Genomic DNA, 17,526 nt, shown 5'->3' on the forward strand with positions numbered 1-17,526 from the left:
CTTTCCGTTTTCTTAACCCTATTGCGTTGCTTGCGTCGCCTCTGTATCCGGAAGTGCTCTCCTAGCTCGAGGTTGGTTCGGGCTAGAGCGTCTGGTGAGGGTGGAGGGAGCCACGAGTTCTTTGCTAGGTGTGCGTGCAGCTCTTTGTGGTTCGGGTGGTGGTGCTGTGTCGGTGTCTTGGCTTTTCTCTTCGCACCCATGCGGAGGACTTCAGGGTTTTCTGTCACCTCCCTGTCCCTTTACGTTGTTGGTTGGGAGCGCCACCATTGAGAAAGGGCGCCCTCCCATCCCCGGCGGTGAGGCCGGGGAGTCCAGGGCTCTCCTTGGTCTTTGCTAACGGGTTTGGAGGCAGTAATTTTTGGAGCAACAAGTTTCGGATTTAAGTCCCTTGGTGACATTCTAATACTGAGCCCTTACCATGTGTTAGGAACTAACTTAGGAATGTTGGTTGTGGCAGTGAATAAGACAAAAATCCCTGCCCTAAGGGGCTTGCAATTTAAAGAAATTTGGAAAGTCGGTGGAATGCAAATGGGAATAAATCAGAAAGTATTTTCTGTATGGTTTGGAGGAAGAGGAAGCCAAGGGGAATAAAAAAAAGAAAGACAGTAAAGCGTTTTGGGGGGTTGGGGGAGTCCTAAAATGTGCAGGGATGTTGATGTTTATGGTCGCAAGACCCACCGCATGAAAATTACGAACGCAGTTAGGCATTTCGGATTAGTGAATTTGTGCTCTTGCTGTAAGATGCGTTTATTTCTCTCTCTCTCTCTCTTTTTTTCAGAGGAAGATCAAAGACTAGGTTGTAGGAAAAGCAAATAGAAGCCATGTTTCGGAGACCTGTATTACAGGTAATCACTTTTCCTTCTTAGTGTTGAGATGCCTTATTATCAACCATAGTGATCAGATTTCTACAGGCTTTTGACTGCAGAGGCAAAAGACCTTTGAGCCCACCTACTTTATGTGTACTCCTTTGATAGAGAGGATTGGGGGTAGATTTTACTTGTGTCAATAATGTTTACTATAACAAAACAAAAATTTCCCACCAGTATATAATGGGAGTCATATTATTTTATTTAAAAATTTTTTAACGTTTTATTTATTTTTGAGACAGGGAGAGACAGAGCATGAACAGGGGAGGGTCGGAGAGAGGGAGACACAGAATCCAAAACGGGCTCCAGGCTCCGAGCTGTCAGCACAGAGCCCGACGCGGGGCTCAAACTCACCGACCGCGAGATCATGACCTGAGCCGAAGTCGGCCGCTTAACTGACTGAGCCACCCAGGCGCCCCAGTCATGATTTTTTAAAATGTACTCCTTGTATTTTGATCAGTTACGGAGCATTTAGTGTCCTTAGCGATCTAGAGACTATGAGGATCATTTCCAGCATTTTTCTATGAGGCATGTGGTTCCTTTTTGACCACCTACCTCTTGTCGTCAGCCTTCCACCCCTCATCTCCCTGTACTGAGGAGTGTAGCTGACGTCACCCCATCATGACAAATGTACAATGTCCACAGTTCCTTCTCATTCTACCAGTCTGACTCCTCATTTCTTCAGACACTCTAGCCAGCCTTCAGCCTGCCTAGACTACCCATTTTCCCGACTTAACCACGTTTGGGCTGCCACTTTGTAGATTTTTATTTATTTATTTATTTATTTTTTTTTTAACGTTTATTTTTGAGACAGAGAGAGACAGAGCATGAATGGGGGAGGGTCAGAGAGAGGGAGACACAGAATCTGAAACAGGCTCCAGGCTCCGAGCTCTCAGCACAGAGCCTGACGCGGGGCTCGAACTCAGGACCACGAGATCATGACCTGAGCCGAAGTCGGCCGCTTAACCGACTGAGCCACCCAGGCGCCCCTGTAGATTCTTTATAACACCTCTTACTCCCCATCCTGTTAAGACTAATGAAGAAGCTGTTCCTCTGTGAAACCTGTTCTCATCTCCCTCCCTCTACTATAGAATTAACTCTGTATTCTTGGATCCTCACTTTAACCTATCCAGACTTTTAACGTTTTGCGTGTGTGTGTGTGTGTGTGTGTGTGTGTGTGTGTGTGTGTAAACGTGAAACAGAAAAGTTAACAACTGTCTTAATGCTTTAAGAAATCTTTAAAGCTAGATGTAAAAGTTAAGAATTTAATTTTAAAAATTATCCCAGTTAATTCTTTACCTATTTCTGTTTTTCTAGGTCTTAATTTTCGTTTGCCCAAAATGAGACATATTATCCTATAAGACTTGGGAGCTCTGGCTCACCTCAGTACTTAAATTGGTACATTTCTAGAAGTATGACACAAGTACTAGTTTGCTTGAGTCTTTGCCGTGTTATAACTCCATCTTTATTTCTTAACCACCTGCCGCCCCAAAACACAGTGGTAGGATTCCATAGTCAACAGTATTCCAGGAATGGCTGTTCATTTGGTTGGTGGCTGTTTGCTTTTTATATTAACAGTGCTACCATATGATACCTGTTTCTCTGATGTGATGGTTAGCTCTCTGAACGTTGAAATCAGCAATGTGCCTGGTGACCTGTGCTCCTACCATGGCAGTAGCCCTTGAACAGAATGTCCTTAAGGAGGCAGCACAGGGCGGCGGGAACAGTGGCAGCCTTGGTGTTGGATGGCCCTGGGTTCCAGGCATGACTTGCCAGTTACTTCCTGTAGGATTTTGGGCACGTTACTTAATCTCCCTAAGTTTCATTTTTTTCATCTCCAAAGTAGGGATAATTTTACACAGTGTATACATTTATTCTGAGGATTAATTTGTAAGAGGTAAAGCACTTAGCTGGTCTTCAGTAGTGATAGCTGCAAGATCGTTGAATGCCGCCACCAGTTTGTGTCAGTTACTGCCTTCCTCTGACAGACTGACTTGAATAGTCCTATTTTTGTACCTTATCAGAGAATCAGATTTGTCTTAGACTTTTCTCTTTGGTCTATCAAAAGCATGAATTTTTCCAGCATATATATGATTTGACCTTTTTTTGCACAACTATGGAAGCACCGTAATCAGGAGGGTTACCACGAAAGAACCAGGAGAGGATTCTAAATTAGCTTTCCTGGGCATGCCGTCTGGCTTTGTGTACCTTTGGGCTTTTGTAGTAGATGGCCCTCAAGCATTTGCCTGGTCCTCCTGGCACTGTGGTGCGGGGACACGTGAAGGGCACTGCTTGTGTTCTGGGCGTGAATGCTGTGGGACCTGCCAATCAAATGGTGACTTGAGTATGAGCAGGTCTTCTGTTTGGGTTTACCTTTCCCCCCAAATTAAAGCCATTTCACTGATTTATTCCCCTTTAGGTGTTTCATCAGTTTGTAAGACGTGAGTCTGAAATAGCCAGCAGCTTGGTTCTTGAAAGATGTAAGTAGTGGCTAATTTCCAAGTTTAAAGTATGTTGTTTGTTCTTAAATGTGTGGTAGAAGAGGTGCACTGGTTGCATTATACGCAGGTAATCGTCATGCCTTTGGCTCCTTTTGGGCTCTCCCCTCTTGGCCTTGCCCCATCAGGCTGCAGGGGCCTTCTAGAATCTCCTTGAGTCCTATCTGGTTATCTAATTCTTCCAAGGTCATGTGCTATTTGGCTGAGAGAGTGAAACTTTGTGAAAGCTCTTCTTTCATGGAGTAGTCCTGTGTATTTATAAAGATTTTCAGATCTCAGATTTGTTTTTTTAACCTTATGGTTTTTTTTTTTTTAAAAAGGTATTTCAAAGAATTTAAGGTAAAGAACTTAGTGTTTGTTTGTGGGCTACTTTTTCAAAGAATATTTTCTCCTTTCTTGCCAATCCTCTTTTCTCTCCCATACGGCCTTTATTTGTCCCTTCAACTTACCTTCTGAACGTGTAGAACTTGGGTTTTCCTCAATGCTGAGATTGAAATTGAAGTAATATTTGTAGCTGTTCCTCTTCTGTACCTTTCTCTCAAGCTCCTTTTATTTACACGTTGTTTCAGCTCTGAACCGTGTGCAGCTCCTTGGGCGAGTGGGTCAGGACCCCGTCATGAGACAGGTGGAAGGGAAGAACCCGGTCACAATATTTTCTCTAGCAACGAATGAGATGTGGCGGTCAGGGGAGAGTGAAGTATACCAAATGGGTGAGTATACAGACTGGGGTTTTAATTGTATCAGCAATAAATAGACATTATTCTCAGCTAATTAGATATGAGGTGCTTTTAGAAAGAATCTTCTCTGATTCTGTGCTTTTCTCTTCGAAATTGTGACGTTGGTTTTGCTGGGCATGTTGTCTTTTGGCATTGGTTTGGTCTGCTGGCGTTTATAACCACATTTTCTATTCTTGAGATTTAGGTGATGTCAGTCAAAAGACGACATGGCACAGAATATCAGTATTCCGACCAGGCCTCAGAGATGTGGCGTATCAGTATGTGAAAAAGGGGTAAGTTCAGAAAGAAGGATCTTACAGATTGAATGGTTTAAAAAAACTGGTAACAGGTGTTCTCAGGAATGCCTACCTCCTTTATTCTAATAACTCTGTGTTAACTCGATACTTATTCAGAGCTTAGTGTTATATGCACGGTGTGTCGCCGTGTGTCTAATTCACAGATGTATAGAACATGGTTTCGCTTGCTAAGAATTTATAATTTAGGCCAAATAACAGGTATACATAAACAGACGCAGATGAGGCAAGAGAGAAGGCAAAGTGTACTGAGCACCGTATGAGCAGGTGCAACCCATGCTGTTAGGAGTTCCTATGCCGCCGCAGCCAGGGATCCCCACGGCGGGTGTCTTGCCTCTTGGCATCTGCATGGAGTCCTTACTACAGGATCTGGAATGTGTGTAGCCTGGCACAGGTGAGGTATTATGGCAGTGTTCACAGCTGTTGTTTTATATTTGGTAATTTTAGTTCGGCTCCCTTTTGGAATGCTTAGTGTATAGATAAAAAGTGTCATTTCCAAACCCGTGGAAAGACAAAAGTGTATGTTGAACAGCAGTTGTATTCATAGTTAATATATTTAGAAATGTGCTAGTTTTATAGAAGTAAAATAGATTTCACGGAAAACGATTTCAGGAATAACTAAAATTTCTGTTTCTTTTCAATAAACTGTGTTCCTTTTTTCCTATTTACTTTCTTAGTTCTTTATATATGTACGTATAAATTTGTGCATCTACACATACGTATAAATACAGGAAATTTCAAGGAAAATAACTGTTTGTGGTTTATGTGTATATTCGACACCCGATCATTTTACCAGTTTTGTCTCCTATATTCTGCTTTTTTGGTAAGGGTAGACTGAAAATAAATGCTAGCATGCATTTTCTATCCTTTAAAATCAGAGTTATAGTTGTCTTCTAGTTCAGCCTTCTAAACAGTGCAGAAATGGTCTTAGTGATTAAGTCTAAGTGAAATACTACGCCAAAACCTCTGTTTTGAATTTTAATAATCTAAGTCCCTGGAAAATAAATTCATGAACGTGACTATGGAAAGGAATTGAAAAATAAGTGAAAATCAACAAATCTGTTAGGGGGTCAAAAATAAAAGGTGAAGAAAAATGGCAGATTGGAAGTCAGTCCCAGAGATTTAAAGGATGCCACTATGTTGCTCTTCCATTTCATGGTCTTTTAAAAAAAAATGTTTTTTAAGAGGGGGAGAGAGAGAGCATGTGTGCACATGCACGCTCAAGCAGGGGAGGGGCAGAAGGAGAGAGAATCTCAAGTAGGCTGCATGCTCAACGAGGAACCCAATGTGGGGCTTGATCCCACAATCCTGGGATCATGACCTGAGCCAAAATCAAGAGTCAAGATGCTCAACCAACTGAGCCATTTAGGTGCCCTCCCCACCATTTCATGGTCTTAAAGTCACTTTGGTTTTTACAACTTGAAGAACCACAGTCAGCTCAAGGCTGAGAACGTTGTCCTTCTTACCTAAATGTGTCAGGTCTGTGTGGACTTTGTTTTAGTACTCTTAATATTCCTAATTTTGAACATTGAGATGCGGTGGCAAAAATGAGGTTATACTTGGTTCTGTATTCATCCTCAGTGTGTACTTGTTCCTGCTCTCACCTGACTCTCTTTTCAAACAGATTAGAATCTCCGGACTGAAAAGTGAATTTTATTTTTATCAGGTCCCGTATCTATGTGGAAGGGAAAGTCGACTATGGTGAATACACAGATAAAAACAATGTGAGGCGACAGGCAACAACAATCATAGCTGGTAAGAAGCTTGTGGTAACAGCTGTTCCCTCCTCCCTCTTCCCTTTTAAAAAGTTTGGCTTCTTGTAAGTAACTTTAACAGGGACTTTGGGTACAAATGCTGAGATGGTCAGGCAACTCACCGTGAGAATTGCGAGTGTGGCTCAGGGATTTGCTATGGTTTCTACAGTTCCTTCAGAAAATTCTCTCTGTGCTGACTTTCATTTCACAAGTAACTTTTGAGTAGAGTGTCTGTTGGTCCTTACTGTTTGAAGTAAAAAAAACTTTAGTGTCTGAGGACATGTCCTAAACAGGCAGAAGCCTGTGCCAAGGTAAAGTTACACCGCCGTGAGGGGCATTAGACATTTGTGCAGATTTATTGAGAACCTGCTCGGTGCTGAACATGATGATTTAAAAAAAATTTTTTTTTTAATGTTTATTTTTGAAAGAGAGACGGAGAGACAAAATGTGAATGGGGGAGGGACAGAGAGAGGAAGGGAGACACAGAATCCAAAGCAGGCTCTAGGCTCTGAGTTGTCAGCGCAGAGCCCAATGCGGGGCTCGAACTCGTGAACCGTGAATCGTGACCTGAGCTGAAGTCGGATGCTTCAGTGACTGAAACATCCCGGCACCCCAGAACATGATGATTTTTAAGTTCCTAAGAAAATGCAAACAATGTAGGAAACATGGACACACAAAGCTTAAAGATGAAGAAGATACCTCCTAGGGGCGCCTGGGTGGCTCAGTCGGTTGGGTGTCCAACTTTGGCTTGGGTCATGATCTCATGGTTCATGAGTTCTAGCCCTGCATTGGGCTCTTCTGCTGTCAGCGGAACCCACTTCCGATCCTCTGTCCTCATCTCTCCATGCCCGTCCCCTGCTCATGCTCTTGTGCTCTGTCTCTCTCAAAAATAAATCAAAACATTAAAAAGAAAAAAAAAAGAAGATACCTCCTAGAGCAGAGTTTTCAAACTGTTTTGAAAATTCTGCAAGAAGTTTGAAAAGATATAGTTCTTTTGGACATACTTAAGTTGACGTAAAAATCTTTTTTCAATAAGAAGTTGTTACCCTGAAATGTATCAGTGGCTGTAAATGCCATAGCAGTTTGATACTCATCATTTTTTTTAAAAAATTGAACAAGCTCTTAAGCATTTGGAAATTTTGTTATTTCTTGTTCTCCGAACTTGTTTTTCCATTTTCTCCTAAGAAAGGTATTTTAACATATATTGTACAATTCAGAACTTTTTATTATTCATTGTATTATGTTTGTAACAAAAATACATACCTAAATAGAAATTTTAAAACATTAAAAAAATTATGTGATATTAAGGCTCTAAATGTTACATATTTTTTGATTGGGTTATCATTATAGTTGTTTTTAGAACATATGTGACCAAAACAATTTTAATATATAAATATGAAAACTGAAATTTTATTAAAAATACATTTTTTAATGAGGAAGATGGTTCTTTTTTTTTTAACCTCTTGGAAAAATTAATAAGACAGTTGTTAAATGTTAATTTTGTTCTTTTGTTTGTTTTTATGGACGTAAATACTGAGAAACCTAATTTTTTTTTTTTAGTAAGTAGATGGGAATGAAAGAAAGTAATGTCTCAGTGTTTGTGAACTTTTGAGATACACCAATGTTAGACATCATTTAAAAATTGATTTTTTTAAATTATGGAAAATGTCAAACATACACAAATATAGAAAAGTAAAAAAAAGGAAATGTATCATTTGGCTTCAACAGTTACCAACTGATGGCAAGTGTGATTTCTTCTATAGCCCCAACCCGCTTTTCCTCCACTTGGATTGTTATTTTTTTTTTTTATTAATTTTTTTTTTTAACATTTATTTATTTTTGAGACAGAGAGCGAGCATGAACAGGGGAGGGTCAGAGAAAGAGGGAGACACAGAATCTGAAACAGGCTCCAGGCTCTGAGCTGTCAGCACAGAGCCCGATGCGGGGCTCGAACCCACGGACCGCGAGATCATGACCTGAGCCGAAGTCGGACGCTTAACCGACTGAGCCACCCAGGCGCCCCTACACTTGGATTATTTTGAAGTGAATCTCAGACATTATATTATTTCATCCATAAGTGTTTTCAATAGGTATATCTGAAAGATATGGATTCCTATTTAAGGCATAACTACTATGCTGTTATCACACCTAATATTAAGAAATTATTTAAATATTTTTACCAGACATCACAATGTTTAAATTTTTTTGATTGCTTAATAAATTCGAGTCCATACACTATATTACATGGCTTATATCTTGAGTCTCTTTCTTATTTTTTTTAAGCAGCAAATTTATTTTCTCAGAATTCTGGAGGCGAGAACTCTTGAGAACTTAAGTCTCTTTTAATCGACAGATTTTCCTTTTATCGTTCTCTTTTACTTTGCTCCAGAGTTCATGTCTTAACCATATTGATAAGTTCTAATTTGTTGTAAATAATAGTCAAAAAATATATTCTTTTACTGGTTTCTTTGAATGTGTATTGACCTTGAAAACGAATATAATTATCTTTGTACCCTCATCAGACCTTAGATGAGGTCCTTTGTGACCATTTTGCTTCCATAATTTCTTGAGTGTCTTGACAGTATTTCATTTCTGGATGCCCTAGTCTTCCTTGAGCCATGTCTCCAGAGATACCTACCTGTTCAAAATTTTTTTCTGGGGGTGCCTGGGGGGCTTAGTTAAGTGTCCGACTCTTGATTTTGGCTCAGGTCATGATCTTAGGGTTGCGAGATTGAAACCCGTGTTGGGCTTCCCACTAAGCTTCGAGTCTGCTTAAGATTCTCTCCCTTCTCCCTCTGCACCTCCCCTGCTTGCACACGCATGTGCATTCTCTCTTTCTCTCTCTCTCTCTCTCAAAAAATAACAATAAAAAAAGTAATAGACTTTTATGTGGAAACGTGGAAAACCAAACTTTCCTTCCTTCCTTCCTTGTTCCTTCCTTCCTTCCTTTTTTCTTTCTTTCTTTCTCTCTCACTCTTTTTCTTTTCTTTTTTTTTTCTTTTGTTCTTTTCTTTTCTTTCCTTCTTTCCTTTCTTCCTTCGTTCTCCACACTGGGCATGGAGGCTTGTGCTCACAGGTTTGAACTCACAATCCTGAGTTCAAGACCTTGAGATGGGATCAAGACTCAGATGCTTAATTAACCAGCTGAGCCACCCAGGATCCCCCAAACCAAACTTTTTAGTAAAATAATTGAATTTCTAAGTCTTTATCAATTTTGTGTTTATCAATTATGTGTTTATTTAATACTTTCATACTCTGTTGTAAACCAAAAGTGTGGGTAAACTTTGGACTGTGTGAATTATTCTGAACCAAACCAGCTACTCAGTAGAAACAGTTCAGATTATCTGCCATTTTGTTTTCTTCTTGTAACTAGTATTCACCGCATGGGTGAGTTGATTGAGCTTTTAAAGTGGATTTATGGCTAGTAGTAAAAATGAATAGATGTTTAGTAACATTTGAATTGAAAGAAATAGAGTTTAAATTTGGTTGCTTGGTTTTGTAGGTCATGTTTTTTCCTCCTAGGGATCCATGTCTAGAACTTAATCACCAGTGGATGGCACTCTTGCCATTTTACGCTGTGGTGTCTGTTCTAATCTCTTCTGAAATAACCGTTCTTTACCAAAATATTCTATTTTTAGAAGACTAGTCATAAATACTGTCATGTAATGGCCACTTTTTAAGTAATTTTAAAGTTACGAGTATCTAGATCTTTTCAAGTTGTACAGGAAGTACTACTACTTTTCCTTTGCCTGTCCTGAACTAACTCTGGGACAACGTTTTAAGTGCAATGTCTGATGTTCTTGTATGAGAATGCTCTCTCTGTGATATGGAGTAGTAAAAGTTTTCCCAAGAATGAGTATATAAAAATCAGGGTGTTTTAAAATTTAAAACTAGAATGTCTTCTGTGTGAGTGTTGCAGCCTACTTAAAAAAATCAATAAATCTGTGTTTGCTAACAGGCCATATGTTGGACCTTGTCCTCTCTCTACCTCCAGCATGTGTAACATTGTGCCTTGGCCCTCTTGTGTGTGTGGATGTGCTGCCTGGTATCATGGCATCGATCAGAGCATTGCAAACTTTGAAATCGGTGACTAGTTCTTTTGTAGCAAGTTACTGCCAGGCGGTTATAACTGTGTTCAGGGAAGACAGGAACTATCACACGTCTCCCGACAAGGTCTGAGTTGTTGAAAAATAGCTGAAGCCCAGCTTTTAGCTCCATTTTTCCTGTTGTTTATGCCACTAATGAACACAGCAGGAGTCACTTCACATTTTGGGAATTTTTCTCAAGTCCTTTAGTTAACAGCATTTAAGTTTGTGTGTATTATAGAGGAGTGATTAATTGAGATGGAGAAAGAGTTCTGAAAATAATACTTATGCTTTGGCTTCTTTACAGATAATATTATATTTCTGAGTGACCAGACCAAAGAAAAGGCATAGAGTGGACGATTCTTCTTTGGCCATTGTTTGGTACGGTCTCATTTCCAAATCACGTATAGTCTTTATAGTTCCTAAGGACAAGAATTAAAATATTCTTTTATATAAAATGAGTAATAATACTTTTGACTGTTCCTCCCCCTTGTCTCATAAACCTTGGTAGCTAATTGTTTATTCTTTTAGGGATGGTTTCTGTGTACAAGAGTATAAAACAGATGAACTCGGGTTCATCTATGTTATGGCAAAAGGATAGGTGTCCTTTGGGATGGCCTCTTGCTTTTTATACACGCTTGTATTATCGTACTGATCCAGCCACTAAATATTCTATGTCAGGCCTTTATCCCATGGTTGTGAATAATGATTTTCTTACTGTTTATAAACCAAATGGCGAGGACTGTATGTTTTTTGTTTCCTGCACCTTAACCAGTGCTTGGCACAGAATAGGTACTCGATAAATGTTGACAGATGAATGATCCCAATGGGATATTAAGCTTCAGCCCAAACTGAAGGGGGTTGCTGAACAGGGGTTGGTATCTAACCTAAACCTAGCTTTAAGACTAACCTACTTTCTTCACATCTTTTGTTTTTGGACAGATTTCACTAGTAGCACTTATGAAATAGAGTTTATCAATAGTAGAGACGCAAAATATAAGTAGGGATGAACTAGTTCATTTCCAGGTGATACCACAGGGGCTCTGGTTCCGCTAGTTTCTGTCTTTCTAAGCCCCATTCTCTATCCTTTTAGTCTCACCCAGAACTTGGGGGAGTCCCCTAAACAACCTTTGACATTGCCTCTGTAGGTTAGAGCCTGAGGTGTGACATTTTCCTTTTATTTTTCCACCTGGTCTCTTGATGCACATACAAAGATCATTGTGTACACACGATTACTTTCATTATGAGATTCTGGAAATTACAGAGTACTACTAATTTCCTATTAAGTATTACATAAAGTCAAGTCTGTTTTTCAGTGCCTCTTGTACTTTTTAGGTTTGCATCAGACCTCCGCAGGTCTGCTAGCTGGCTGTGCCTGTTTAGAATTGGCCACTGTCGAGCTGGTTGTCCAGTTCAAGTTGTAGCAGTCCCTCATTCTGTCTCGGCCACTCAGGCTCCAGCTTTGCCTCCAGCCCAGCCTGTTTTTTGGTGCCCTAGACTGCATGTCTTGTCCCCTGTGCCCCTGCCCGAGAGCAGGGTGCTGACTGTGGTTTAGGTCATGCTAGACTGTCACGGGTTCCCGGTTTACATGCTGCCTTATGGACCCACACCTGAGCCCCTTTTTGCGCTTATGGTACAGTTGGGTCAGGGTAAAGATGGAATTCTTCAGCTTTTCTCTCTTCTTGTCCAGGAACAGTAGAAAAGGAATTGCCGTTTCCTCATATCAGCCGTCTTTTTTCCTGCAGCTGGGACCATTAATCAGTACATGAACTCTGCTTTGTGAGTTTATACGTTAAAACTGTCTGGTGATGTAGCCCTCACTTCTTTATGCCACATTCCTTAAGGAAAATGTAGATAAAATTGATCTTTGGGCAACTCTTCGTTAGCAAAAGCTGCTTTTATACTCCTTAAAAGTTGTGAGAAGTTCTGCAGATTAGTATACCTGTTTAAATAGTGTGATGAATCTGTGCTTTGGGAAGGTAATAGGTGAACAGACCAATTCAGTGACCAGCCCAGAGCAGCTCTGAGTCCAGGGTGCAGGGGCAGAAAGGTGCGCCCCGCCGGATCCCTGTGAGCCGAAGGCGTCGCCGCCCTCCCGCTGCAGGTTGCCTGGAAGGCAGGGCCTTAAGAGGCGGGCGTTCGGTGCAGAGGCCTCGGCATGAGGCTGATGGTGCAGATGTGAGGTCCGCAACTGGGCAGCTCCCAGAGCATGGGCTCTGCCCTTCCCTTCCTCGGGCAGCCCTGGGTGCTGAGAACTCTGCACCTCTCCCAAGCTGGTCTCGGAGTAGATGTGTGGAACCTGGTAGCTTTAACAGTCGGTCAGGGTCTTGTAGCCCCACGTTTTGTGTCTTGCATTCCCTTTGTCATCTTTTCACGGTGTCAGGGAATATTGCTGTGGAAAACTGCCGTGTGACTTTGATTTGGGGATTCCACGTTGGGTGGGAAGATGAGTGGGATACACGGAGGTGTGGGAGAGAAGGTAGCAGCACGTGTGGTACTCTCCCATTTTTGAAAAAGAAGTAATAGATATGAATATATGTTTAGTAAAAGTCTGGGAGGAGAAACATCAAAAGGTTGTGATGATCTCTGGATGGGGGGATTATGTGTGAGTTTCCTTATTATTCTTACTGTTTTTTAGCCTTGAGCTTCTATTACTTTTGACAATAAAAACCAAATAAACTGTTTTCACTTTTGGAAAACAAAAATCTTTCCGTTATTTCCAAGCCAGGCTGGCACTGCGGATTGACTTTCATTTAGTACTTACTGCTTCCTGTCCTAGAGGCGAACAAGATATCTTTCATGTATTTCCCTCCATTGTCCGCATCTTTGTAGTGCATGCTCAGATAATTCGCTTACCTTTTTTTCCCTTCTTTTTCTTTTCTTTTCCTCTTAATACGTGTATGTAACCTACAACAATTGACTTCAAAGACCAACCCGTATGAGATCCACTGTTTGCTGTCAGTAGTTTTCAAAGAGTCATTCATTTCTTAAAAACGACTGGGCAGTTAATGCAGAGACATCCAGAAATACCAAAGACCTGTTTTTGTGGCTGTTTTGGGGATTTCTTGTCATTGCCACCTGGGTTGCAGCCTAACCTTTGCAGCTCAGGAGGAATCATTGGTGGTTTCCCTTTGTTCCTCAAAGAGATTGTGCAGTTCTTGAAGGTGGGGTTATCTTTTACTCAGACTACCCGTTTGTCCCCGTCCAGCTTAGTCTAGCAAAGTGACATTGTAGGGCTTTCAAAATGTTTGGTTGGATTGCACTGAAACATTGACATGAAAATGAAGGCAGGCTCACTTTACTTATTTTTCTGTCAGGGTTTGCATGAAGTGCTGTGAAGCTTGGTGGCAGTAACAGCAAGCAAATCGTTGTAGAAAACTTAGTGAGTTACAGAGAAATCTCTTAGGGAAAACAATTACCATATTGAAGGCTGACCTTTTTGTGTACGTGCTAGGTGCCAGGCCCTGAGCTCAGTGCTTTTTATCATTGTCTCATTTCACTATTACCCTAAGAAGGTGGTATTATCCTGATTTTGCAGGTGAGGAAACCTGAAACTGCGTGGTTAAGTAACATGTCAAAGTCATGCAGCTTATCAGAGGCACAGCTGGAGTTTGAGTTTAGGTATGTGAAGTTTGCATTTTGTTCTCTGCCTACAGTCTGCTTCCCACTGTGTCCCACCTCCACTGGCCCAACTATCCAGAACCCCCACTGCTAACTTTTAGCCCTGCAGGGTGTGTCTAAGTCACCCTGGGAGTTCCACTGCATCATAGGTTTTGGCTGGGGGTAGAATTAGGGAGAAATACCACCACCTCGTTATTCTTTCTCATTATCAGTCTGATGATCCTATAGGAAAATAGATCACAGTTAATTTTTCTGCTAGGTTATCTTTACTGATTCTTCTTGATCCCTTGTTATCAAGCCATGTTTCTTTACTGGTTAAAATAGGTTATGGCGTCTCCTCCTTTCATTGTTCCTTCTAATTGTTTCCTTCCTACGAGAGTTGAAACTGTCAGCAAGATTGTGCAAGAATTTGACAGGCTCACTTTTTAGAGAATGAGAGTGTTGGCAGGCGTCAACGGCGTTATACCCCCCCTCTCACTACTGTATATGTCCCTGTGCTGTTCCCACAGTCTGTGATAGGATGGTGTGTAGCTTTTTAGGTTGTCCCAAGTCATGCAGACACAATAATGAAATTTCTCTTTTTTTGTCTGTACTCTTCATCCGTTTGCTTTGGACCTCAGGGTGGTGTTTGTCCATACAGGTCTACACCTTAACATTTTGCAGTTTTCCTGCTGCACCTCTCCTTTGAAAAGGTGGTTTAACTTAATAGTTGTGTTAGTCGCACAGCCTGGATTTGCTTCACTTACCACCTGAGTGACCTCTGCTGAGTTTCTTAACTTTCCCTGCCTCGGATTTTTTGTCGTTTTGTTTTCCTGTGGATAAAACAGGGATGATAGTAGTCCTACTTCATAAGCCTGCTGGGAGGAACACAGTGAATAATACATATAACTTACTTGGCACATACTAACTGAACCCAGTGCTCGGTGCCTACTGGCCATTATTACTGTTGTTTGTAGTTACTTTAAACAAGGCATATCCCTTTCAGTCACCATGCCCATCCCCCCAGTCTCACGGGACACTTCTGGGAGCCTGTAAACTTTAGATTAGTTTATTGTACTTGACCTTTCTTGTTGTTAATGTCTGTGGATTACTGAGAATGTAGTCCACTTTAGTAGTGTTTTTTGGTTTGCTTTTAATCTTCCGTGGCTATTTACAGTTAATCTGAGCATCTTTTTAAACTTAAAAGTCACTTGGGCACCTGCTTTAAACCTTGCAAGCATACAGGCCTGGATATAGGGATAAATATAACAGGATTACTGCATTGAAGGGACTCACAATCTAGGATGATGGGGGCTGGATGGGGAGGACAGAGGCAGAAGCCTGTGTACAAAGCGTGCTGTGGTGTGAGGAGTAGTCTAGTGATGGTAGAAATAAAGTCCTGTGGACACAGGTGAGAATAGTTATTAGATTGGTTTTCAGCAGAGGAAACAGCATGAACAAAGGTCCAGAAACATAAAAGCGTATGGATCCGTGAAAGATAAAACATGAAAAAGGCGTTGGGGCTGGATCATAAGAGCCTTGAAAGCTTACAGAGGACTTTGGCAGTGGGGAGCTGCATGTTTTGAAATGGGCATATCGGAACTGTGCTTGAGAAAGAAGTGAAGGCCTGGGAAGGGTTAGAAGTGGGGAAAGCTTGCAGGCCGTTAGGAAGCTCCTGCAAGAGCCTCGAAAGGTTAGCAGAGTGTGCATTACAGGGGACATGTGGGGAGTTTGGGGTTCATGTTGGTTCGTTCGCTGTGCAACAGTTATGTGCCAGACCCCGTGCTGCGCTCCAGGTTAGGGATACTGAGAGCATGGAACTCCTGTCCAGGACACCCTGGGGACAGTAGGTGCTGGTGGGAAGAGAAGGGCCACGAAGAGATCATTCTGAAGCTGCTCGGGCAAGGTATGTGGATAGTGACGTTTTGTTTCTGAGACTAAGAAACATGAACGTGGGAACAGGTGTGAGAAGAGGGAAGATCAGGAGTAGTTCTGAACATAGCCGAGTTGTAGACTTCCTGGCTTCTATTTGATGATTAACGAGTGGAGCTCAGAAGAGAAGTTGAGACGAGGGACTTTTTCTTCTGCTAAACACATTTTAAGCATATTTTGTGAGATAACAAATGTTGCCAGGATTCCAGCTTTCTGCTGTGGAAAACCGTATCGTGGGAGAGGTTTCCAGTGGCTTACCTATTTTACAATATAGGTGGGATTTGTGTTAATCCGGTGTGGTAAGATGACAGACATAAAGAAACTGTCTTGAAAGAGGAGTTTATTCTGGTTGCCAAGAGGAGGGCACATGCCACACCACTAGAGCCACCGGGGGAGCCCCAGGGCAGGCCTAAAGCTTTTATTGCGATTTTTGTGGGACGAATGATTTTCACCAGGCTCCGGGCCGAAGAGGGGGGTCTCTAGTTGTCTGGTACCTTTGAGCAGAGAAACAGTGTTCTGGACTGCAGGAGCCTGATAAAAGGAGGCTGATGGCAGGTATGGAATCAGGATTGGTTGGTTTGCATATGAAAGACATGCTCTTGGGCAAGTGTTTACTATTTCCAGGAATTAGCTAATGTTGGGAAGGACTTAGTTCCTCCCAGGGTCTGCCAGACTCCAGGATGTCAAAGCATCATAAAATACAGAAAATAAGAAACGTGATGAATACACTGCCCAATATCCATTATTATCCTTTCTACAGAACCCATTAATTTACAGAGCCCATGTTTTATTGGGGGTGACAGTGTGCACGGCTGAAATACTGCATTCCTGTTCTCCTTTGCAGTTAACTGTTGCTAAGGGGGTAGAAGCAGACGCCATTTGGTGGTGCTTCCAGGAAAGCCCCTTAAATGATTAGCTCTGTTGGGAGGCTCATCCTTTGTGCTTCTCCAGACCCTCACCTGGCTTTTTCTGGTCTGAAATGTGGACATGATGACTGAGAGTCTCCAGTAGCCATTTTAGACCACAAGACTATCTGCAGGATGGAAGATGGAAGAGGCTGGAGTCCGTGATGACCATGGAACCACCATCGCAGTCCTGGACAGTCTACCTCTGGACTTCTTTGGGAGACACAAATAAATCTCTACCTTGTTTAAGCCACTTATTTGTGCTTTGCATTTAAACCTAATTCTTACCAATTCACACATTCTTTATCTCCGTATACACAATTCATTACTTCAGTTCTTTCTCTTCTAAGACCGTTCACTCCTGGTAGAAGTAAAATATCACCTCTACCGCCACAGTCTCTCAGACTTTTAACCTTGGTCTCATTCTTAATTTGGGGAGGGACTGGGACATAAAATGTACACGGATCCTTAGCAAATACCTTAAGAAGGGTAAATACGAACTTTTTTTTCATCAAATAGTTTAATTTTGCCCGAAGCCTGAAATGAGGACCCTTAGTTAACAGCCCCTTGTTTACTAAGGTAGCACGTAAATAAGAACAGAAGTACTGACCTTCTGCTTCTCCTGGCAGTATAGCAGACTAGCTCATCTGGAGCGAGGAGGTGTCCCACTGCAAAATAACCAGATCCTAAGTATGACATCGTTTTTGTTGCATTCTAGGGAATCTAAGTTCGGGCCGCCATAACAAAATACCACAGAGTGGGTGATTTAAACAACAGACGTTTTGCGATTCTGGAGGCTAGAAGTCTCAGAACGGGGTGCAGGATGGTTGGTTTCCTGGGAGGCCCATGTTGCTGG

At 41.7% G+C, this 17,526-nt stretch overlaps 1 protein-coding gene across 19 annotated transcripts; it reads left to right on the forward strand.

The window, feature by feature from the left end:
* On the forward strand, positions 1 to 16,923 carry SSBP1 (single stranded DNA binding protein 1). 19 transcript variants are annotated; one of them, XM_045052881.1, is made up of 9 exons: positions 3 to 71; positions 779 to 845; positions 3,286 to 3,346; positions 3,934 to 4,074; positions 4,280 to 4,373; positions 6,061 to 6,149; positions 10,541 to 12,012; positions 13,772 to 13,854; positions 16,610 to 16,923. In XM_045052881.1, the coding sequence occupies exons 2-7, from the start codon at positions 822 to 824 to the stop codon at positions 10,582 to 10,584; spliced, it is 453 nt and encodes a 150-aa protein (XP_044908816.1). In that variant the 5' UTR covers positions 3 to 71; positions 779 to 821; the 3' UTR covers positions 10,585 to 12,012; positions 13,772 to 13,854; positions 16,610 to 16,923. The 19 variants fall into 19 exon arrangements, with proteins under 19 accessions (XP_044908815.1, XP_044908811.1, XP_044908828.1 ...); XM_045052886.1 differs by having other exon boundaries at positions 16,717 to 16,923; XM_045052884.1 differs by having other exon boundaries at positions 10,541 to 10,614; positions 11,924 to 12,012; positions 13,772 to 16,923.
* The last annotated feature ends 603 nt before the right edge of the window (positions 16,924 to 17,526 follow it).

Source organism: Felis catus, chromosome A2, assembly GCF_018350175.1.
Source record: "Felis catus isolate Fca126 chromosome A2, F.catus_Fca126_mat1.0, whole genome shotgun sequence".
NCBI lineage: Eukaryota > Metazoa > Chordata > Mammalia > Carnivora > Felidae > Felis > Felis catus.

Excerpts from the sequence above, each read along its gene's own strand:
- SSBP1 (XM_045052876.1), top strand. The coding sequence starts at position 822 with ATGTTTCGGAGACCTGTATTACAG. Across the intron at positions 4,075-4,279 it reads GAGTGAAGTATACCAAATGG|ATTTAGGTGATGTCAGTCAA; the intron begins GTGAGTATACAG and ends TCTATTCTTGAG. Across the intron at positions 4,374-6,060 it reads TATCAGTATGTGAAAAAGGG|GTCCCGTATCTATGTGGAAG; the intron begins GTAAGTTCAGAA and ends TATTTTTATCAG.